Source organism: Aplidium turbinatum, chromosome 15, assembly GCF_918807975.1.
Source record: "Aplidium turbinatum chromosome 15, kaAplTurb1.1, whole genome shotgun sequence".
In the NCBI taxonomy this organism is placed as follows: domain Eukaryota; kingdom Metazoa; phylum Chordata; class Ascidiacea; order Aplousobranchia; family Polyclinidae; genus Aplidium; species Aplidium turbinatum.
In genome coordinates, this window is record NC_137486.1 from 899326 (window position 1) to 925395 (window position 26070).

Genomic DNA, 26070 nt, shown 5'->3' on the forward strand with positions numbered 1-26070 from the left:
TGAAAAACAAGCGACCCAAAAAAATTATCAGGCGACCCAACTTTGGGTCGCGACCCATGAGTTGGGAACCACTGCACTAGTATACACTATACACGGTAGTTAAACGAGGAAACTTAATATTGTTTTATTCCCATATATAAAACATTTAAAGTGGGTTATTACTTTCAGCTTAAATCTAGGACTCCCTCTTGCTTGTGTTCAAATGTCATGTACAAGTTCACTTGTTTGCATCACGCGAACTGTACATACATTGGTATGTCCCCACGGCATTTGGCCACGAGAGTGAGAAGCACTTATATTTAACTAACTTGAACAGAAAAAGTGCCATTAAAGACCATATTCAAATTGCCTATCATGTATTGTTCAAACAACAAACCATCCTTGGAATGTTTTAGAGTTGTGGGTAAATGTTTCACTAAATTTGACACTAAAATCCACGAGGGTCGCTCATAAAATCGCCAGGATATCGTCATTATCCTGCAATCCTCGCCGTAATACGCATGTGCTTGCCGTAGGGGCTTCCTATCTGCTTAACGGGCTTTTGTATTTTCTTAATTCATCATATGAATATGATGCATTTTGGCCTCGCGGAATTAACCGCCACAAAATGTGCCTTTCTCCCCTGCTTTGCCGTTTCATTCTTATGCAATCTTTCAATTCATTGTGTAGATCAGTTATTTATTGTTCATGTGAAATGTGAAACATGTGAAACTTCCAAGGTAAAGTTTTAAAAGAGAGCTTTTCAGCCCGAGGTTAAAGAAACATTCTACAACATCATTTAAAATTACCAACTAATAAATAAACCAGATCATTTTAAACAGCAAGTACTCACTGAAAGCAGATCGATATCCTTGACTTTGTTTAAAAGTGGCACCAACAACAATATGATCCTGTTGGAATACTTTTCATCCTTTTCCATCTTAAACATGCTATGCAGCAGATTGAGTAGTTGTTCCAAGCCACAAGGGTTGGACAAACCTCCTTTAATTGCCATTGCGCATCGTTCCTGTAAGATTGATGCCACACAACAGTGGTTTGTGTTGAATTGAAGAAGCTGTGAGTGGCTTAAACATAGTGCTAACATTGTGCAGTGGTTTCCAACACCAACAGCCATTAAACATGCTTATCAGAACACAAGTTATGGGATGGATAATCTGGCTAAGATCACATTGTGATATACTTTGTCATTCAATTGCATTAACGTAGTTGGGCTTTTAATAGAATTTAATGCCTTTTGATAAAGAAGAGGGTACTATGAACATTAGGATGGATTGCTTAATTCTGAAATCAAGTTTAGTAGTTGCACAAAAGGTGTGAATACATTAAAAAAACAAGCTTAAAGTGATCCTAAATTCAACACAGTAAACATATCCACTGCCACCACAACCTTTTTTCACTCACACATTCTTAAGCTTTTGTAAAATTTTGGCAGCACATCTGGATTAACAATGTCATTTAAAATACAAAAACGGAAAATCATTTTCTGGTTTATATTGAAAATATGTTTGCGCTGAGTTGATGAAAACAATGCCTGTAAAATTTGATTTACAGTTTTCGAACAGCCTTTGAAAGTTTTGTATTTCTTTTAAGCATGGTTAGGCAGTGTACGGTCGATTGGTCGACAGACATTTGGTCGACAGGACGTTAGGTCGACAGAATGATTCATTTTAGGATTAGGGTTAGAGTTAGGGTTAAAGTTAGTTAACTAACCCTAAAATAAATCGTTCTGTCGACCTAACGTCCTGTCGACCAAACGTCCTGTCGACCAAATGTCTGTCGACCAATGGTCCTGTCAACCAACACAGAATGATTCATTTTAGGATTAGGGTTAGAGTTAGGGTTAAAGTTAGTTAACTAACCCTAACCCTAAAATAAATCGTTCTGTCGACCTAACGTCCTGTCGACCAAACGTCCTGTCGACCAAATGTCTGTCGACCAATTGTCCTGTCAACCAACTGACCGGGTACCTGGTTAGGCATTGGTTGCTTTTGGTCAATCGCAAAGATGAAAAAAATTGTTTAGACAAATAGTGGGTGCATGCTGCATGGTGGAGCAGAATTTTAACAACTGCTTCCAAATTTTAATTTTCATATTTTTGTCAACACAAACTCAAAATAGAAACACAAAACTACGCAACAAATTAAGTATCGGAAGTTTTCGACATCACAAGATGTCCTCTTCAGGAATAATATACATACTTACAACTTAACTACATCTGAATAAAATACAATGGTTAACTAAATCTATAAACAGGAAAAGACAAAAACTGCACAGTACTTCTGACTAGCTCAAACTCAACAATATAGGTTCCATGAGAATCAAAGGTACCGGTAACTGCATCAAAAGGTGTTAAGCAGGTGTTATGCCTATGGTTCAACAAGACAAACTCTCTACCGAAGCTCTATTAATTAGATATATCTAAAAAATATTGTATCTACCCAAACTAAAAATATTTTTGGAAAAATTGCGTTTTTGACCCCATTTTTCGATTTTTGAGCCCCATGAGGAAGCTGAAGACAATTTGTTACGAATCTCAAATTTTGTCATAAGTTTTTTCTCACTCATTGGCACCATTTCCCCACTACCCCGGAAGATAAAAAAAAATTCAAAAACGAGCCACCCTACTGTTCACCAGGCATTTATTTAAATGAAAATTCTTGAAATACGTTCAGCTTAATGTGTTTTAATTTCCAACATGGAAATTCTTTAAACAATTAAAACAAGAAAATTGAAGTATTTTTGCCATATGATTCGCAATAATTCTATTCAAAGACAATTAATCGAATAAAAAATCAATGTAAAACGAAATAGGGGCAAACCACCAAGAATTTTGACCCATGATATTGAAGACCGGTCAGGACATGATTACAAAACTGCAAAAAATATATCTCACAACAGAGAAACTTGATGCTTCATTGCATAGGCGCCTAACTATTTTTTTGGCCGTGGGGGCGAAAGCGTGTTTCATCAGCAGCAACTTAAATTCAGCGAAATGTCACGCAGATGGATGAGGTAATTACAGTATGTCGTCACACTAGGATTGCTTCTATTGCCACACTCGGAGTTATCGCTACATTCGACCTACCGTTAATTATTATATAACAAAACTCGACCAAAACAGATGCTATGCGTCGTCTGCGTTGGCTAGCGGTTGATGGACTGCGACTCTTTAAGCTAAGCACAACATAAAGTTTAGCAACAAACTAGATTTATTAGCATGAAACAAGAGACGAAAAGGTTTACTAAAAAGTATACTGTAAATGGAATGAAAATACTAACTTGATCATCATCATCATTTTGTTCCTTCCTCGTATGGAGGATTGGATACAATACGCCACTGTTCTCGACCATGAGCTGTGCGTACTGCACATTCATAAGTTAATTTTGTCCATTTTGTGATGTTTGTTGTCCAAATTATTCTTGGTCTGCTTTTACTTCTTTTACCGTTTATCTTCCCTTCTATTAATGATCTTTGTAATGAATTTTGCCTTATTGTGTGTCCGAAATACTTCAATATTCTTCTTTTGACTGTTTGTAAGAGCATTTTGCTTGAATTGAATTTGGAGAGTACTTCATCGTTAGTGATCTTTTGTTTCCATGAAATTTTTAACATTTGCCTGTATGTCCAGAGCTCGAAGGCATCGACCTGTTCCTAAATTTTTTGTGACATTGTCCAAGTTTCAGAATTGTATAATAGGGTCGACCAGATATAGAATTTTAAGATCCTCTGACGAATTGATAAATTTAAACGTTGATTGGTTAAAATATTTTTCATTTTTCCAAATGTAGCTCTTGCAATTTCTATCCGTCTAAGAATTTCATGGTCACACCTCCCATCTTCAGTAATTAAATGACCAAGATATGAAAAAGATTTTACTTTTTGTATAATTTCATTGTCAATTATAATTTGGAATACTGGAGTGTCTGGTGATTTTGAAATGATCATTGATTTGGTCTTTTTAGCGTTAATTTTCATATTAAATTCTTTATCAATTGAGTTAACGATGTCCAATATTTCTTGAAGATCTTCTTGTGATTCAGCCAACAGAACAGTATCATCAGCATAGCGTAAATTTGTTATATTCAAGCCACCAACTTTTTCTCCTTTCATATCATCAATGGGTCGAAAAATCATTTCTGTATATAAATTAAAAAGACATGGAGAAAGTACACATCCTTGGCGTACTCCACGCTTGATATCAATTCCTTTAGACAAATCTTTTTCCATGCGAATAAATGCTTTTTGATTCCAGTACAAATTGATAATAAAACATAAGTCTTTGACATTCATACCAATATTGGACAAACAATGAATCAGTTTCTCATGGTTAACTCTATCAAATGCTTTCTCATAATCAATAAAACATGCATATTGCATATACATTAGGGTGGGCCAAAAAAAACAACTTTGGAATTTCGTTCCAATAAATTGGAAAAAGTTGCCATTTTCTATATGATTAGCAATGGTAAAAAAATTTTTTTGATTAAAAAACTTTTAAGGGTCCCGCAAACGCCCCAAAGTGTCCCAGTTTTGTCAAATTTTGCAAAAAAACGACATAAAACGCCAATAAGACCTTCTAAAGTACCACCAATCTTCCTCATATTTGATACGCGTATGAAGCAACTGGATGCGCAGCATATTAAAAAAATTTGATGAACATGACTCAAACACCTTGTGAGATATTCATGTGGAGAAGATGATTGAATATTGACAATTTTAACCACATGGTGGCGCTGTAGTTTTATATTTACGTTAGTAACTGGTGACACACTGAAGCTGGCGACACATTCAAGGTATCAATGGAAAGGTAATTAGCAAGGCTAAGCGATCACGTATTAAACTTGGCCAAACTAATATTTGATGACGTCACTATGACGTCATACTATTTAAAATTGCCTTTCTGCAATTAATCAAATAAAATGTATTAAAAAAAACTGTCTATGTGACGAATCACCTTTGCTAAATCTCAACGCTGGTATCCATAGACTTGGATTTATTGGAAAGTATCCTCCATGTGGGAAAGAAGTGTTGCTTCACTTCCATGGTTATCACACAATTAAGCAAGAAGAGTCTAAAGGTACTTCCCCGAAACGAGAAGCAATAATTCTAGTTATCGAAAATATTAAACAATTGTGGAAGAAAACAGGAATCGGTCTTAAAACCACAGATGCTATAACTTACATGGTCAAGAAGTTGACAGACCGGTATAAAAATTTGAAAAAATGCAAACACAGAGAAGGAAAAGAAAGAGAAACAGAAAGAAATTTTTAGATGATCTGCAAGATACGCCATGGGTTGTAAAGAAAAACGTAGAAGACGATTTGAGAACGTCTACCAACCCTAAGAAAATGGAGGACTGGAATTATCTTAAAGCAAATCGGGGTAAAAATCGAAAAGCCACTTTGGGTTCTTTAGATATTAAAGAGCAAATAAAAATGAAAAGAAAGAAAACGAGACAAGATCAAGGTATAAAACGTAAACTTAAAGATGCTTTAGATACACCGCTTCCGCAAGATTTGTTGCAATCCAGTACTTCTTCAGAAGAAAGTGGAGAAGATCTGGATCAAACCTATATAGGGGATTTGTCGGCAAAAACAAGCAAGACAACGGAAACCAAGAAAAAGCAAGTTCTTACACCCAAGTTTGCAGCCTGTGGCAGCCAAATATTCTTTGTCGAACAGGCAAGTGTTTGAAATGGTAGGTGCCGCGACTGCAGAAAATAGTCTTAATAACAAAATTCTCTCTGTAAATACTGTACGCCTAGGCCGAAAGCGGATAAAATTTTCTACTGAAGCAGAAAGAAATCTCTTAGCTAATGAACTTGCTACAGCTACTGATTTTTTCACACTTCACTGGGACGGGAAAATATTCAAAGCTCTCACTCACTGTGCTGACAAGGAGGAGCGAGTGGCCGTGCTACCAACACCAACCACTTCTGAGGGAGACGAGATATTTCTCGGAATAATACCTGTGAAAAATGGATCTGCAGCTGAAGAGCACTCCAAAATTCTTAATCTGCTAATAGAAAAGGGCATAGAACTAAACAAAATAATCGCATGCGTATTTGAAACTACCGCAGTTAATACTGGTGTAAAATTTGGCATTGTGAAACGCTTGGAAACTTCCTTATCCCATGCACTGTTGGAATTAGCTGCCGGCATCATGTTTACGAATTGCTTTGTGGTGCAGCAAGTGAATCTGTCCTCGGAAAATTGTCTACAACTGGAGATAAGAAGACCACAGCACCTTATGAACCACTTTTTAAGAAGCTGTGTTCTGCTTGGAATGATATTAATACAGATACACAAAATCTCGAACTCTTGGATAAGAAGAAACTTTCATGCACTTTATTCCCCCACATTGAAGAAGCTAAACAATTTTTGAAACGTTGGTTGGAAAATGATACAGTGTTAAGGCATGATTATTTAAACATGGCCCAACTTTGCTACGTGTATCTTGGTGGTATTCTTCCACGAAAATATATGCCATTTAAGCTGCGGGCACCGTCTGCCTACGGTACCATCATGCAAGATGAATGTCTAAAGTTCTCTACGTTATGAAGTTAGCAACGCTTAAGCCATATTTTGCCCATGACATAGACTCTGGAGTTTGACAACATTCTACAGCGTTTACTATGCCAAAGCGTGGCTAACATGCATGTTTGCTTCCAAAGCTCCCTCAAATGACTTGGCTTTCATCAAAGCACTAGAGGAAATCTGCAGTGCTAAAAGAATATTGCCCTATGAGTTTTTAAAGGTTGTCCAACCTGCTCTAGATAAGATTCAAGATCACACTTGGTACTTGAGTGAACGGCTGGTAGGTCTTGCTCTTTTCGATACATCAGTGGATAACTCAAACAAAGAAGCAATACGCTCAGCTTTGTTGAAATACAAAGGAAAACCTCTTCAAAAAAGTCAGGAGATGCCACAATGCTCTTCATTTTCCAATAAGCAATTGAAAGATTTTGTTGGGGCCGACACATTAAGACTTTTTGATCTTCTACATTTCAATGAAGAGTTGCTAAAACTGTCAACGTTTAAATGGCCTGAATCACCAGACTATCAATAAACCATATCTGTTGTCAAGAATCTGTCAGTGGTAAATGATTGTGCCGAAAGAGCACTTGGCATGGCAACATCTCTTCATGGTCATACAAAGACAAAAAATGAAAAGCAGCTACAAGCAACATATAAAGTGATTGATGCAGTTAGAAAATTCCAACGATCTGCAGCTACTGCATCTGAACGTCTAACCAAAAAAACTTTGGCTGATTTCTTGACTTATTGCGTTGTGCATTAGTATCAATTACCGTCTGTATAAGTGTATAATTACAAACCACGTACTTCCGATTACCTGCATCCAAACGAAAATGTTACTTTAAACTGGGAAGAAAATACAGTATCATTAATTAAAAGTTCTACTTTAAGAATTCGACATACTGTAAAAGGCAAATGAATCGTTCATATGAACTCAATTTCCAATATATTACGTCATAATGACGTCATCAAACATTATCATGACCAAGTTCAATACACAATCGTTTAGCCGTGGTAATTGCCTTTCCATTGATACCTTGTATATGTCGGTGGCTTCAGTGTGTCACCAGTAATTAAAGGAAATATAAATTTATAGCGCCACCATGTGGTTGAAATTTTTAAAACTTTAAACATGAATATCTCATTAAGTATTTGAGCCATGTTAATCAATTTTTTTTACATGTTGTGTATCAAGTTGCTCCATATATTTGTCATGTAGAAGAACGATTGGCGACAATTTAGATTGTATAATTGGCGTTTTAAGTCGTTTTTTTTGCAAAATTTAATAAAATTGGAGCACTTTGGGGCGTTTGCGGGACCCTAAAAACTTTTTTATTCAAAAACATTTTTTTGCCATCGTTAACCACATAGAAAATGGCAACTTTTACCAATTTATTGAAGCGATTAAAAGATAAATTTGAAAAACGCACAATTTTGGCCCACCCTAATATACATCTTTATTTACTGCATTGTAACTCTCACAAATTGTTCTAAAGTTAAGTATACCCTCTCGTGTTCCTTTACCAGTTATAAATCCACTTTGAGTCATGCTAACCTCATTCTCAATAGATTTTCGATTTCTTAATAAAATTATTCTCAACAAAATTTTCAGTACATGACTGATCAAACTTAATGTTCTAAAGTCACTGCAGTTCTTTGCTTTGGATTTCTTTGGTAGTCTAACAAACACAGCTTGATTCATTTCTTTAGGTATATATCCATTCATATATATTTCATTACATAATTTGTGTATGTGTTTTAAACTTATGCCAGTGAGTGCTTTTAGCATTTCTGGATAAATGTTATCCTTTTCTGCAGCTTTATTACATTTCAGATCTTCAATGGCATTCTCAACTTCAGATATCAATATTTCTTCTTCATTATTGGTAATTTCAGGCATACATGTTCTATCATCATCATATGATTCTGTTACATACTCTTCCCATCTACTCTTTATATCCTCTTCCTGAAATAACGTTTTTCCTCCACTATCCATGATGCAGCTGTTTGCTTGTTCAGCTTTCTTCAAACATGTTAGCTGTTTAACTTTATTGTGTAATTCAAGTGACTTATGAGATGCTTCTAGATGTTCTATTTCACAGCATTGATTTTCCCACCACCTTTGTGTAGCATCTTTGCATAATTGGGATATTTCCTTATTTAAAGCTTTATATTTCTTGTGATTATTGAATTTGTTTTTCTTTCTCTGTTGCATTAAGTCAAGTATCTTCTCAGTAATCCAAGGCTGTTTAATGTTTTTCCTCTTTGATGGTAAAATGTTAGTAGCTGCATCATTTAAGGTTTCTTTAATGTCATTCCAACTTCTATCAACAGTTTCTTGCATAATTACTTGAGGAATTTCTGTTTGCTGTAATAATTCAAACTTATTGTTTACTGCAATACTGAATTTCTCTCGATATTGTTCATTTTTAAGCATGTTCATGTCCATATGTTCTGACATATTTGTTCTTTTCACTCTTTTTAGCTTTATTTGGATTTTCATAACAACTGGATTGTGGTCAGACATTATGTCACATCCTGGATACGTTTTAACTTGTCTTACTGCATTTCTGAACCTCTGGTTAACTGGAACCTCTAACTTGATCATATGCTTGAAAATACCTGTTGAAAGTAAAATCATTCATGTTAACATCAATTCAACAGCACGTCACCTTGAATAAATTTAAAAGTTGCTTACATCCGTAAACAGCCCTTGAAAAATAGTTACGGAGAGACGTTTGATTAAGTCTTCGACTTGACATTGCTCCCTTTTCACTACAATATCGCAACTTATCGCTGACCTGCTTTCAAGTTTCAATTCGCTGTAATACGCCCGTTTTCGTGTTGCAGGTGAAACAAAAGATACGCATATTCCCGCCTTTAATCGGGTTTTTATGGCAACGGTCGTGTGTGCGCCATGCAGTTTGCACGAGTCCGTTGTTGTGTTGATTATGCTGCCGCGTGTGCGCAATGCGGTTTGTACCAGCCCTTGTTGCGTTGGTTAGTGGTTACCTCGGGCCGAGACTTCAAGTTCATTTTCACAGCAAGCGATTCACTGCCGCGACAACTCTCTGCAGAGGTTTCGACTTTCGAAAGCGACATCAAGTCTGTTTGCAAGCGCATTAAGCTAAACGCACGCTGCATCAACGTAGCAAATTATGTTGTTTTTGGGTGCATTCAACATCTGATGACATTGAATCGACACAAAATGGTAGATTTTGCTATGTCTCAGGCAGCAAAATCAGTCATTTTTACATTGATTCAACGTCTGCAGATGTTAAATCAATGTAAAAATGAAACATTTTTTTTTTGTCTGGGGTGGGATTGTAGCATCGCTACTCGTTCTAGCGATTATATATCGCGAAGCTGTTGCGGTTTGCATTTAAAAATGTTTTCCTGCTGCCGATCGCTAGTTCATCTATTGTTTTATGTATCAATGCAGCATAAAAAGTTGCTCCCACGCAGAAATATGCGTGGGGGCCTGGCCCCCCACGGCTTAGGCGCCTATGCTTTATTGCCTCTAACCCTCGACGAGAGGAAGGAACTTAATGATTATGATGATGTATTTTGAGTAAGTGCAATGACGTTTTGTAGCTTTGTGGTTATGTAACCACAAACGAAAATGCAAAATATTCAGCAAAATGAAAATTTTCAGAAGCTGTGAGGAAGCTGAAGGAATAGTTTAAATGACTCCAATTTTTTTTAAAGTTAATTAGATATATCTAAACAATATTGTATCTACCTAAACTAAAAATATTTTTGGAAAGATTGCATTTTTGACCCCATTTTTCGATTTTTGAGCCCCATGAGGAGGCTGAAGACAATTTGTTACGAATCTCAAATTTTGTCATGAGTTTTTTCTCACTCATTGGCATCATTTCTCCACTACCCCGAGAGAATAAAAAAAAGTTCAAAAACGAGCCACCCTAGTGAACAGCCTCATACAATTTTCAATATTTCAAGAAAGTTTTTGCTTCAGCAGACATTTTCTGCCTTAACACGCAGCAAATGAAAACTCATAATATAGAAACTGCTCACTCTTGGCTTTTCACAATGCCCGGTGATGAGTGAAGAGTAAGACAAAATTGAGAGAGTTTGAAAAGAAAATTAGAGTTCATGTGCTGATTTGTTACGAAACATTGTCACCCCCAAAAATATAGTTGCACTGAAGCTGGAGTTTGTCATTAGCCATAGTCGTATATTTTTTCGCCGGGCTATTTACAGCGGTGGGACGGCGCAACAAATAAGACGCTGGTTTTCCAATTATGCAAACCTGGTTCGACTCCCAGCTTCAGCTGATTGTTGAAAAACACAGCTCACCTCTACCCAGGGTGTAATAAATTGGGTGGGCGTAGTTGCTGAAGTAAAGGCGGTCGGGAGAAAGGAACTGGCCAGTGGCCACCCTACTCTCCTTAGTGCCGAAGGCTTGGTATAATGAGAACCTTATCTTCTCATTCTCCAAAGCTCAGTACCTGAGTATGGGACCTTCACTATCTACATTCTAAAGCCCTGGTAATGACGTTTGCAGCAAAATATTCGTATGTTGAGTAAGTCAATGGAACTCTGTTAAAGTGCAAAAAAATATTGAAAATGCCCCCAAGTGTTTGAAAAAGAAATGCACCACTAAAACTGCACATAATGATGATACGTCTGGTTTGTCAGATGGATTCGCACATAATGCAGCCATTTGTTCCGTGATCACAATAAAATCAATACTGCACTGTAATCAAAGAATTTTGTACTTTTTTGCCATAAGCGGATTTAAATTAGTCAAAAAGCTACAACCAACAAGTAGAAATTTACTGCCAATATTGATAGCACATTAATGTTTTAGCATCAGTTACTAAAATAGTTTGTTACGTGTTTGGTTTGTATCTTGATTTTTGTTCCCATATACGATATTTCGTTTGGAATTGAAGTGTTTAGCAAACTAGTACAATGACTCATCACACTCATCAAGATTCATCACACTCATCAAGACTCATCACACTCAGACTCAAAACTATTCTAAACATTTTCAAAATGAAACAAAAATTGTGTTGATCTAAGAAATCCTGAGATTATAGGATAAAAAATCATGATCTTGAACTCACCAGTGCTTCCATGCAAACATTCTTCAATGTCACCTTTTTTTGGGCAATAGCACAGATGAGCGGATTTCTCACTAAATTATTAAGGCTGTTCATGCGAGGAGTCAGTGCTTCATAGCATGCCATGCCGACATCACCCTGTTGGAAGAAAAGTTGTTTTTTGCGTTTGTTAGACATAAAATAGTGCAGGGTTAATGTAATAGTTAAGTTCTGCAAAACGACTGAATATTAGGGTGATGTAAAACAGGTGAAAATTTTCGTTTTTGATTTTCGAGATACCACCTTAATTGATTCATGATGATACAAAAACTATTTTGTGAAAATTTCAAAGCAGAAAACAAAGAGGTACAGCAACTACCAAGCTACTCTTTTTAGTGAAAGTTGACCAGTCGGTCTATCATACCACTATCCTTTTTACTTCTACCAGTATCTATGTACGATTAAGCTTGTTATTCGTTAGCAACTGCAATGATGTTCATCTTAGATTTATCACAAGACTTTTTGTTGTAATTAGACGCAACTTGTAATACATACTGTTTTTGTTCTTCAGAATTACAGTAGTTATCAATTTGTTTTCCATTGGGTCAATTCCTTTTTCAACTACGTCATTAAAGTCATACTAAAGGAAAAACCTGACATGGCGATTTTCCACGTTCTATGTGTTTAACATGCTACCATAAAACAATTTTGAAAAAAATTTGGCCCCATTGCGGTATGATCACCATTTTGGCGTGCTTTTGTCTGAGCTTTCAAAACGGAAATGGCCTGGGCTTGAGCAGCGAAGCGTGCGATTATACAGTCTACGTCACCAGCGACTAGCAATCAGCTGATCAGGCAAGAGTTTTTACTGCGTGAGTTTCAAATGGCAGATCTTGTTCTTCAAACAATAAATCAGCCTCTTTTACATAGATTCAACAAATTCAGGCCTTCAATCAATGTAAAATGAAAATGTAAAAAACAAGTTTTTGAAGGCAAATTCCACAAAGGCATGTGAACCGATTTCAGCTAGGCAACTCAGAAGGCGTGGAGTAATCAGCATTTTTAGATGGATTCAACGTGTCCAGGCTTGAATCAATGTGAAAATTCTTGGAACGCAACACATCTGAACTTTCTAACCCAACGAGCGAAAAGACTTTTGATAATGCTACTGCTAGTCGCTGGTGACGTAATTCTCGAGCAATTTTTCCACTTTTTGGTCATTTTGCAAAAAATAAAAAATAAATGAAACACTGGACTTTGCGCCTTGCCAGCGCCATTAAAAACAATTATTTTTTTTCATTAATTTTTTATGAAATGTATTCTTGAGTGTTCAGTTTACGCATTTTAATGCTTAATTCCCATTTGAAAATTTCATTTAGTATGCCTTTAAGGGGACACTCCTGATAGAGATAATTTTTTATCAAAAATTTGTTTGTATCTAAAAAGCAATAAATTTCATCAGGATGCTGAATATGGTAAAATTTTCACTCTAATCAATGTTTTTGTGTGTCAAAACTTACAGTGATAAACGTGAGTATATAATGTAGCTTGTGTTTTAATGGGTGATTTTCAAGTCCTGTTTTTTCGAGTCATTAGTTGAAGTTTTAAACTAATCAATTTGCAACTACTCATTTATTTCTTGTAAGAATGACATGAAATTTTGCAGACATCATCACAATATTGTAGAAGTGATCTATGAGAGGATTTTTGCTATTTCTGCATAGTTTCACTTCAATTTAAAAAACAATTGCAAATATATAAAGTTTTTCAAGTGCATAAATTCACAATTCATATATTTTTTAAATATACATCTTTGGAAAAAATTTCTCATCATTATATGGGTAAGACATGGCGAAAATGCCAGCAAAAAGTTAGCAATGGTATAAGTTCTAATCAAAAAATAAAGCGCCCAAAATGTAGATACCAAACTCATGTTCAGCAAGTTCAGCATGCTCTAAGCGGCATCAGGGATTGCTTACATTTATAATACGACTGAAGATGAAGACAGTATAATTTTCAAAACGTTTGTTGCTTAACATGAGTTTGGTATCTACATTTTGGGCTCTTCATTGTTTGATTAGATTAACCAGGCGTTCCAACCATTTTGCTCCTAGGTATAAGTTCTCCTTTGAGACTTATTAAATAGTTTACCAGTGGTGAAAATTTAAAAAAAATGGAAAAAATTTTGCATTTCTCTGACATTTCGTTTCACAGAAACGTTTTTTATCTATTCAATTGCCATATTTTGATTGCAACTGTCATACTCTTTACAAAGATATATAATATGCAAGTTTTCTGCAAGCTAAGTACATTTTTCAACCAATTTAAGTGCGGTGCTGAAATTGATATGGAGTGGCCCCTTAACAAGTTTTAGATTGCAGCAGATACAACAACAATTATTTCTGTCAGACTGTCATTGGAAAGGGTGTTTCTAAGTCTCTTCACATGCTGTAATAGCACAGTCCAGACAATGGCACAACGCACGAAGTAAAATTAAACATTCAATAGAAGGCTGCAATATTGAAATTGACTATTGTGGTGTTGTGCACTTAACAAGATGTGCACTTTACTGAGACGTTTGCTATAATTTTATTTATGGCTTTGTACTTATAGAGTTCTATTTACTGTACATCAGTAAATTACTCTGTGGAACATTGGCTGCTTATGGTGTAGAAAACTAGTTTTACATAGATGGAAACCACAATTAATGGTATGACAAAACCTGATGAAGTTTGTGGACCAGGAGCTACTACAGAATATTTCAAACGTGTGATGCTGGCAGTGGAACCACAAGTTTTTCTCTAGCCTGTTGAATAACGGTGCACGCATCTTGTTTCATCCTGTATTTGAAACCGTTGTGTCAAAACACATGTCTTTCACTTTATCAGTAAGTTCTCAGTCAAGTATGATTTGATGAACTGCTTTAACCATTATGTTAACCATTACCTTGAGAAATTTTGGCACTCCAAGTAACTGATCTACTCCACTGCCTGATATAAAGATTGGCAATCAATCAACGTCTTCTTATACTATGTCTTGGAAAGGTTTTCCATTTCAATGAGCAATCAAGGGACTTCTCAGACAGGAAACCTTTTTTCAAGTTTTTACTGAATGTTTTACATGACTTTTGTCAAGCCCAGCAAATAGTTGAGTAACTGACATAAAAATTCTCTGGCTATTTTTTTCCTACACTTAAAAGAGTTGGAATAACAACAAGGGAGGTAGAGTGGTCAGTTAACTTCGCAAATTCTAATAGAAACAGCATTTGCACATGAGTATCATTTTGATAATAACGTTACATGGTTCACACAAGAGATAGAAGGTTCTGCTACACACACTATGATGAAAGATAGAAGGGATACACGACTTTATGGCGAGGTCTGAATGACACCATCATCCCTAGGCCACAAGGCACGAATGACACAAGACCTAAATGCTGCAAGAGCCGAGTCCCGCAACACATGAATCACACGAGACTTGGTTATTTCTTACTAAAACCAACTATTTCTTTAAATAGTTCAATCTGTAATCACTGTTTTGAGACTATCAATACTAGTAGATTGCCTAGACAGGCCCTAGAAGTTTGCAACAACCAAGTACTAGTCAATCACATGGAAAAGTTTACATATACAATTCATTATACAAATAGGAAAATGTCACATGGAGGTGTATACCTCCATGGCTATACCAGTGTACCTACTGCACTGAGGAGACCGGAAGGTCGAAACGGTGTGCACTGTCTGCAATTCATTATACAAATATCCTAGTTTACAAATTCTAGAAGCCAAATTATTAGTTTTGTTCACAAATATTTGCCAATAATACACTATTTTTGTTCAGTTATCTCCGTGACTATGCTGCAGTTACCTACTTTGACATCAGGTCTTGATATAAAGCAATTTGAGAAGTGAATGCAACGGTTGATAAACAAATTACTACTGCAAGACGTTTTGAGTACTTTGAGTTCTTACACTTTGAGTTTATCAGATTTTTCTGATCAGCAAGATGTCTCAGCAGACATGTCTGTCCATTAAGATTAAAAAACAACAAATGTATTTGTGGCACCTTCACCTTTATTTTGTTAAGTGCAGAAACCATTTATATATTTTTGTTTGTGTAACAAATGAAAGTTGAATTTGCTACCGTGGCATAATTACCGCATTTAAAAAAAATAATAAGAAACAACCATGTCTCATGTCATACATGTATGAGATATTTGGGCCTTATCAATCAATCAATCAATCAATCGTTTATTTATCAAAAAACAAAACACAAAAGTGACATAAAACAATAATACATATATACAATGTTTAGGTTTTGTTATTGATAGGGAGACAACGAAACGACCATACGGTCAACTAGTCAGTTGCCACCCTGGAAAGAATAATTTGAGTTATGAAACTAATCAACAATTTAACCAAATTGGTTACAATCAAAAAAGAAAACACAAACAAGACTAATACTTCAATTAGTAGCTTACAATTAATTGTCAACTTCATAGAATTGTATACTAGATTTTCCAACGAAAAGAAATCATGAAAATCAGTGGACACTGGACACCATGACAATAGACATTGTTGAATATAAGAGCTTAGGCCAAATGAAGACCCACTTATCAAGTATCATAACTTTGCAAAGCCGATGCTTTGCTATGTTTTTTGAAATCATAAAAAGATAACTTTTTGAGATTGCTTGGAACCTCTGACCACACCACTGGTCCAAATACTTGTATGGATTTTTTGCCAAATTCTGTATTAGTGCATTTAACAAAATAATTATTGTTTGCTTGATATCTAGTGTTATGGTTGTGGATGAGTGAAGAACTTGTGAACAATGCACAGTAGGCAGAAGGGTACAAGTTCATGCAGACTCTGAACATGTGTTTTTTTACTTCTAGTGTACATATGTCTTCCAGCTTTAAGATATTCATTTTAAAAAATAATGGACTGGTATGGGCTCTATAATCGCTTTTTGTGATTATTCTTATTATTCTTTTTTGCATTTTTCTGAGAAGATCTAGAACTTTGTTGCAAGCTTTACCCCAGCTAGTAATGCAATATTGAAGGTGGGAGTAAATTACGATCATTTTGTCGGTTTTACAATGCTTCAACATTGAACATTTTTTCATCTGAGAAAAGGATCTCTTCTGTGTCCGTACCTAACTTCATTTTTTTCAGATGAATTTTAGCTCAAGCGATTCTCTTTTCTTTTTGGAGGTCTGTGAGGTGTTGGCAAGTTTGGGTTTTGATGGGGGACAACTTCAGATCGGTTTTAACGATTTTCCTGATCGTCTTTTCATGTCTGCAGAAGACTTAACAAGGATACGATCATTTTGTCGTTTACACACTGCTTCGACATTGAACAATTTTTCATCTGAGAAAAGGATCTCTCCTGTGTCCGTACCTGACTTAATTTTGTTCAGATGAATTTTAGCTCGAGCGAGTCTCTTTTCTTTTTGGAGGTCTGTGAGGTGTTGGCCAATTTGCGTTTTGATGGGGGACAACTTCAGATCGGTTTTAACGATCTTCCCAATCGTCTTTTCATTCACATCCATTTTGCGAGCCATTTTCCTCATGGATCTCTTGGGATTGCGGCGGATTCTGGCTCGAACCGCATTAATGACCTTTGGGGTACGAGAAGTTCGTGGTCTCCTACTTCGAGGGCGATCTTCGGCACTGTTCAGTTCTTTAAGCCTGCTAACAGTGTGATAAGCTGTTGATTTCGGTGCTTCAAGAAGCTTTATTATCTCTGAATTGGTCTTGCCTGCTCGATGAAGCTCAATGATAGCTGCACGTTTATCACTCATACTGCTTTTGCTCTTCTATGAAGTTTTTACATTGCACATTACCACTGCTCATGTTTATACCTGCAAGTGGTTCAGTGATGTTTTTGTGTGGCAAGAGTTCAAAATGTTTCTAGTAGCGAAGGAACAGTGTAACATCAGGAGAGTTGGTAACTTCAAACTTTAGACCATTAAAAATTTGAAACAGAATGGCTTCTCCTATATGATGTTTACAGGCAGACCACAATAAGGGACGCTGAAGACTATCTAGATTCTAGATACATGCTGCTGAATACATCAGCAAGTTGGACTTGGACTATAGTATACCAAATACATGGACCGTCAAACTTGAGTTTCAGCTTAAACTCAAGTTGAATCTTAGAATACAGGCCTTAGTATCCTATCCATGCCCAACTTAATGAGCGTTAGCTGTTGCTGTGTTACTATTCATGATTTATCTTGTGTTGTTAGTTTTAAATTTCACTTGTGTTGTCGTCATTGAATTTTTATCCTCCAGGGGGGAAAAACATCATTGAAGCACAGTACATAGGCAATTTTTCCAGCACTATCTTTGGAGTTGCATGTAATACACTGTTTCCAGTGACTTACATTGGTATGACTTGAATTAGGAACTACCCATTACTGGATGGAGGCAATCATTTTGACCTTTCTTGCCCAAGAAAACAGCAAAACAGTGGTTTCAGTAGCTGGAATTAATGTAAACACTCTTTGGTGCGAAGACCGATGCGGTAAGCACAACACACCATGTTGTTGCCTGCTTAACGGAGGTTGTGTGAGCCCCTGCTGTGCTATTACTTATTGTAATGCCCTATTACTTCATAGATGGTTTTTGATAATATTGTGTCCAGGGCTGCGATTTTTTCTTTCTTGTCGAACGACCAAAAATTCTGCGTTTGTTTGTTGAATAGTAATATGACGTCACAAGAGTCAGATAAGCGTTTGGCAGCGAATTACCGCACAAGTTGTGTGGATGTACGTCAGAGTCACTTATTTAAGTTTTTAATTGCATGCTGATTTAGTGATTGCAAAGCAGTAGGCCTATCAAGCGCAAAGTTGTGTACCTACCGGACATGTATATTATTTATTTTGCTGCAGGAAGAGAACTGTTGTAAACGCGAAACGGGGATCGCAAAAGAAAAAGTCCGTTAGGCTATACCGCTGGCGTAACCTACAGCAAGAATTTTTCCTTTGGCATCTCTTAAGTCTCGCTTAGTGCGTAAATGGTTATGCACGTACTTGCACGCAAACACAGTTAGGAGCAAAATATGCAGGTTACCAATTGTTTGATGCCAAGGGTTCAAACTTCAATCAAAGCATTTTCCCGCAGTGTTCAAAATGTTCTTCTGGAAGAGAACTCCTTTTCATAAAAATAACGGCTTTTTTCAGCCGCATTTCTGAACATCTGGTTGAAAACTAGGCAATTTTCTAGAAGTGAAAAACTTTCGTAACAAGAGTCATTTTAACAGTGCAATATTGTTAATTGGCTCATACGGCAAAATACAAACTGGTATAAACGTTGACAACAAAAAGTAGCCTAGGTTATTTCATCTATAAAAGAAACCCGTCGTGTCGAATAGCACGAAACGTGTGTGGCAAAGTTTGATGCCAGGTGTTAGAACTTCAATCAAAGCATTTTCTCGTAATGTTCAAAATGGCGGCGAGGACACCTTGGGAATTTCTTGCGCAAAGCATCGCTTTTAGGACTTGCCTTGAAGTAACTGGTGCAAGAAAATGTACGTAAGTTGGCACTCTTATGATTGCATCACCTGATGCTCCCACCTCTTTCATTTTTTTTGATTTTTTTTCCTGTAAGACACGGCGTTTGTCGATTAGTGACGCCGCGTGTCGAGCGGCATTGCCGCCAAACAAGGCAAAAATTGCCACTTATGTGTGGCCGTTCACATCGTATGTTTCATGCTATGCTAACTGCTTTTCTTATGTAGTGCAAAAATGAAAAAAAAAGTTTCTCCGATTGTTATCATTGTTGAATTAAAGTAGGGTATGCCAATAAATTTGATAGCCAACAATCCATGTCTATCTAAAGTAGAAATTTCGAAGTTGCGGTGGGGGGGTAAACGAGAGGCCATAAGATTAAAAACTATTTTAACGTTATTTTTTCCAAAAATGGAACAAAATTAACTTAGGGACAGATCAAAATTCAAATAACGGGAACAAATGAAACACCCTAGCGCAAATTGAGCAAGCTTGCATAAATGCTTGAAGTTTTAATCATGAAACACTGTTTAACAGTGAGTTCAAATCTGATCAGTCATGGCCCCCTATAGTGTCTGGCCTGATTTGTCACCTTTTTTTTTGAAACATTAACAGTCTGAGTTGCTGGCAAAATATGGCAGGATACTTACACTTTGAGTTACTTTAACTTTGAGTTAACTAAACATGATTTATTTGCCACTTCCACATACTCAACTGGCTATTTGGTGAGACTTTTGATCAATGTAGCCCAGCCAAGTCCAGCAGTTCAAACCACTAGTAATGGGTCTGTTTTTTTTTTAAGCTGCTTAGTTGACAGTTAAAACTGAAAAGTACCTGGGCAGTTCAACAGGCATATATCAAAATATGTTAGGCATTTACCAATTTAATCTTTGGTTATGTTTAACAGATACCGTAACACCTTGCAGCTGTTAGAGTGCCTTGTCTAGTGTCTACTGCTTTAGCTGACATAGCCCAATGATATGTCAAACAAGTAGGAATGTTTTATCTTGACTGTGCAAAAACTATTCCTTGTAGGTTTTTCCGAGCTTTAAAGTATGCCTAACTGACAGGTGCTGATTTCATCATGAAAAAACTCATTCATGATTGCAGTAATTTTTGTGGTTGCTATTATGGCATGGTTTATTCAAAATGACATTTGTCTCTCAGTACGTTTTATTAGCCATGCTTTTGTGAAAGTGATCAGAATTGAAAGAATTAAATCAAGCCCCCAGATCAAACGATGAACGAATTCAATTTATGCCCACATTTTTTAAATTGCTACATGCCAAGTGTTTAACACTGCACTGTGATAACAAAAAAACAAGAACTTTAGTTTTGCTCCAAGTATATTTAGACACTGGATCTTTTCATGTTATCGCAAGTCAAATACTTTGTAATATCCATGAAAAATTGTGGTAACTTGACTGTATTTGGTTGAAGGTTTTTGCAGTCCGGTGTGCTACACTTTATAAAAATGGAGTGAGCAATTTAATGTACAGTATTTTCTCAAAATTGGGCAGAGTTCCATGTCTGACAACCCTTGTACGGGAATAATAACCGCAGTCATTTTTATTTACCCTTTTTCTAAACTGAGCTGCTGTACATGTTAATGAGCTGATTATAGAGTTGTACCGGTACTGAAGAGGGTTTAATACCCGAATTCGCGATATATACGCAACATGGTAATTTAGGCTTGGTCTTTGTCCTACATTTACCTTGAAAATAGAATTTCCAGGCATTGCTACACTATAGTTAGACTTATTCATAGTTCAGAAATGTATTTGAACTGATTGGTAGAAGCCTATAGTGACATCCTTTCCTTAGTTAATAATATATCAATATAATTTTTGCATCAGTAAAGATTGTTAAGCTCAATAATAGAGTATCATTAAGAAGATTGGTTATTTATCAGTTATATCCTATCATTATGAAAAGTGGATCAAAGAGAATAATTGAGAATAAAAGACTTTTTAAACAATTATACAAAGCTTTCATCATTATTTGAGTTTATTTAATCTACTGGCATTACTAACATTGAAACAAATCTAACAAAATCATTAATGTTTTTACAAGTTACAACACTTTTGCTGCAAGAATAACCAGCAAAGTACGGTACCACTGTGTCATATTTACCATGAACAGTTCATTGACATGCAGGAGCTATGTTTTTAAAAACAAAAATACATGATAGATAATAGATATGTTAAAAAGTGAGTCTACTGAAAATTTTTTTTTAAATGTCATTGCTTTTTTAATCAAACGCGTTTTTGAACATCCTGAAGCAACAAATTTCTTTTTTGCCGGTAAGTGTCAGACTGAAACATTGTCCCAAAAACGGTGTACTTATAACAATCCTCCTTATAACAAGGTGCTTAGCGAAGATATTTATATATCTAGTTTCATCCGTAATTCATAGCAATCACCATTCAGATGTGCAGAAATTTTGCTGTTACAGTTAAGCAGTAAAAACATTTTTGAAAGTTATAATTTTGTATTTAATTGATTGTGTCCTTTCTTGGAAAGTTAATTCATCAAAAAAAAGAAGCACAAGAAAATAGAATGGAAAGTTCAGTTGTGTGATGTTGAACAAAGAAATGAAGTTGCTTTTCAGCATATTCATGGTGATGGACCACTTTCTGGTGGCAGAAAGGCATTCAAATTCTCTATAAAATAACAGTTGTTTGCAAATGACTCAGCATTTGACTAGGTTTGACTTCATTAATTAAGAAGCTTTGCCACATATAAAAACAAGAGGAAAAAACACAAAGAGTTCAAGAACAACTTCAAAACAAGACAAAGTTGAAAGAATTAATACGTATATACTACAAAAGTATTTAAGTGACAAGTAGAAACATAAAAGTAATTAGAAAGTTTTTGTCTACCACCCTCTCCCATTATCCGTTGGTAAAGTCAAAGTGGCTGGAGCTGGTATTGTTGGCATGTACAGATTTCAGTAGACCTTGGTGTTAAACTTCAGTGCCATGGTGAGTAAGTAGCTTACTGCATTAGTGAATATACTTTTGTTATAAAAATGCTGTAAGGCAAAAAGTGTTCATCACGATGAACAATGATGCATTGTATCCAAACCCTCCTACTGTAAGGTAGGAACGTGATGATTATATATACCTTTGTTGATTGTGACCAGTACCTTTGCGTTGCAGATATGTTCAAAACACTGTGTTAAAAAATTCGTATTAATAAATCAGCTGGGTACCACAACTGAGAGTACTATTAATCCGTCTTATGATTTTTTGTATGTTACCTTTTTCTAGTCATTTCTTCAATGTATCTTGGACATGCATCTAATTACTGTATGTATTATTCTAAAATTGTACGTACTGTGAAAAGCAACAAAGACAACAGTAGTTGTTATGGTACCAGTGACTATAGACCAAGCACATTTGCCAACATAACATTCAAAATTTTTTAAAGATTTTGTTTTTTCATCAATGGAGTCTTTTTATGTATGACTGACAATCAGTTTGGCTTCAACTTCAGTTAGTGTATTTGTTTTTAAATCAATAGGTTAACTATCTTGCATTTTGCTAAACCCATTGCCTACACTTATTTACTGTACTATATGTTTAGACTGTTCAAATGAATTTGACCAAGTAAAGTTTTTAAGCTTGTTCAATGATCCGATGCTATTATTTGTACAATTCTTTTATTTTTATGCAAAATAATGTATGATTGTAAAGTAGGGATACCATAATTCTCATCAGGGTGGCCAGATTGGCCTTTTTAAGGCCAAATTTCTCGAATTTGGCCTTTTTTAAAGTCTGTTGGCCTTAGAAATTATACGTTTGGCCTTTTTCTAGATTTGGCCTTAAATTTGGCCTTTTTTAAAATTTACCCTTCAAAATGCATAATAATCAATATTTCTCATAACTTATATCGTAACCTTACCAGATGAAACCATATTCACCATTGTTCAATTCATGTTCTATTCTATGCTTGTTTAATAGTCGTAATGTGACGCCGGCGCCGAGTCAGACTGCGCTCACCCGCTAAGGCAGCCAGTGGTGCCAGATGTCACCACTGTAGCGGATTAAAACTCATCCGCTACAATCCTTTTATAATTGCTACCTTTTGAGATACTTTCAGAATTATTTTTGCTACAATGTATTAAAATCCGGTAAAAGTCATAAAATATCGATAAATATGAATATTATAGATATTATTTTGGAATTATAATGTCAACGCTCAAAAGTAGGTAGCCTAGCCTATACAAAAACGTAACGGGTTCACGTAATGTGCAAGGTGAATATATTGCCAAAGCTAAGCAACATTTCTACAGATGAAAAAACCAAGAAACACCTAAATAAAATACCAAACTCCTCTTAAAGTTCTCTCACTAAATTTGTCCATGAAGTCACTGATTCAGAAAAAAATAGCAGAAATTGATCTAAGTTTAACCATATAGCGTGCCATGCATCTATTGACCAAGGGTTCCCAACCTGTGGTACGCGAAGGTTTTTCAAGTGGTACGCGGGTAGCTTCCGTTTTTTTCACAACTTTATATTTTGTTTATCTGGTTTTGTTTACAAAAAAAAAATTCCCGAAGCCTATTCTTATTGTTACGCTTGTTTCGCGATTTTCCCTTCCAGGTGAGAATGCGAGCAGGGATTTTCAGTCATGATGAACATCAAGTCAAAAAATCGAAACCGACTAGGTGCGCCCGAAAATGACATTCGATGCGCTGTTGGCAAATCTTTCATTAATAAATCTAATTAAATTTAGTTGTGGTGCTTTAGTGTTATTTTAGTAGGCCAATATATTATTATTCTGAATAAAATATCATTCGACCAAACTAGTTGTTTTGCAAGAAGTGGTACGCTTGGCAGTACAGAGCATCCAAGTGGTACGAGATCGTGAAAAGGTTGGGACAGTGGCGTAACTACCCATTGGATCTTGTGGATAAATCCAGGGGCGGCACGTTGCTGGAGGGCGGCAAAATATGATAACGTTTTAAAAAACGAACAAAGACAGACACGTTATTTCATTTTCAGGGAGACTCAGACTTAAACGACCTAACTTAACATTGATCTAAGTGCAAACATGGCCACCTAAAGATACGGCCTGATTTGTCACATTTTGCAGAAATTTTCAGGTTTTGCTAACTTTTGGCGAATGTTTAAATAATTTTTTCTAAAAATTATATTTTTACACTTTCTTTACTGTTTTCCTCAGATGACACAATAGGTTTTAACATCCTCAGATGTTGAAAAACAAAGAAAATTTGATTTCGAAGATTTTAGTCAGACTGTTAATTTTTCAATAACAGTCTGATTCAGCGTTTTTCAAGTTACCTTTTCTCATTTGCTACTGCTTCCCCAAGGCAACAAAAAGCTTTTATATTATTAAGAGACAGCAAAAAGTAAAAAAATCTAAGAAAACGTCAATCAAACACTAACAGTAGCTGTAATCAAAATCTGCAAAATGTGACAAATCAGGCTGCATCTCCAGGTGGCCATGCTGCAACGTTTTTAGATTGTGACTCACTATGTGGTATTTGGGACAGGATCATGATACTCATGCCGTTAGAATGTCGGTTGTAACTTGTAAGCTATAGCATTGTTCAGTTAATTATACGTTTAGATTAGTTTTCAGTTCATTTCACTTTCGCGAGGAGACAGGAAGAGACCCTGAGGTCAACCATCTGTCTGTGAGTGGTAGATAGACGGGATTTCTCCATCTTCATGTGTGAAGATGGGTTAGGTTTGTGAAAGGTTTAAAGTTTCAAGTCTGAAATAGATCACTTAACTTAACTCAGAAAATTTGCAATTATGGTTATTGTTTTTTAATTATACAGTAGTGCTGCAGATTCCAAAACAAGATTTAAGCTGCAAATTTTGTAAGTTAATTTTTACTTATGAAGAGAGTAAAAGAAAGTGGACCTTTTTTAAGAAGAAAAAGAAAGCTGGAGAAGAGAAACTAAGAAAAAATGAAGGAGCCATTGTGAAGTTTGTAAAAGTCGCCTCTGCTAAAGAAACAGAAGAGGATAGCAGCACCAGTAAATCGCTACCTCAAGTTGAGACGGAAAAAGAAGTGTACCTTGAACAAAACAATAACGAAGTGAACATTGAAAAAAAGCTTATGAATGAAACACTTTTATATAAAGATAAAACAGATGATATCTATTATTCTCATAACGATGTGGCTACTTGGTCAAAAATACTAACTCACAATGTGATAGTTGAGATGATCAAATTAGGGAGTTTGAGATAATTAAAATCTTACTTGAGATCGACTATTGAAGAAAGTAATAGTAAAGCTGTCTGCACTAGTAATACTGCCCAATGTCCATTGAAAGTGATTTACCGTAGTCGAGACATCATCTTTTGACGACATAATTGCTCAATTTGCTTCAATGAAAGCTAGACGTATTGAATTTTGAACTTTCAATAAAGTTGAACAAACACTGCTTTAATTCTTCTGTTGTGTGGAATTTTAATCCGCTTTTACGACGGTGTTAAAGGGAGCGGCATTTCGTGCGACAATCCAAGACCAGCATATTGCGTTGCTACGCCACTGGATTGGGAACCCCTGATTCTATTCTCTCAATTGATCACTTTGGTGATGTGGTGAAGTATCATTATCATGGTAATATTTTCACTAATTTAGCCTACTTCTGTAAAAACAAAGCCTACAAACAGAACACAAATTCAACTATTGGAAGTTGTCATAAGAATTCGTTCTCACCTGTTGGACCACAAAATGTGTTGCAAAGACTTCAAGTGCACCCTAAATATGATTGAATTGCACAAAAGTGCAGGACCGTAGCCAGACTGCAGAGCAAGGGGGGCCAACTTTTTTAGGGGGGGGCCGAAAAAAGAAAAAACGGGAAAGATGGGCAAAATCAAATAATTGTAGCTGTTGCTCGAGAACATTGGGATTTTGCCAGGGGGGCAATTTTTTTCAAGGGGGTTGAGGCCCTCCTGGCCCCCG

The 26070-nt window shown here is 35.9% G+C and overlaps 1 protein-coding gene across 3 annotated transcripts in view; it reads right to left on the reverse strand.

Moving 5' to 3' along the window:
* LOC145783879 (tetratricopeptide repeat protein 12-like) overlaps positions 1–26070 on the reverse strand; it is a 172641-nt gene that overhangs the window by 44562 nt on the left and 102009 nt on the right. For all 3 annotated transcript variants that reach the window (XM_082595635.1, XM_082595634.1, XM_082595636.1), the window contains 2 exons: positions 11631–11765; positions 833–1006 (listed from right to left, as the gene is read on the reverse strand). In XM_082595635.1, coding sequence (XP_082451761.1) covers positions 833–1006; positions 11631–11765 — 309 coding nt within the window. The remainder of the gene's footprint in view (positions 1–832; positions 1007–11630; positions 11766–26070) is intronic.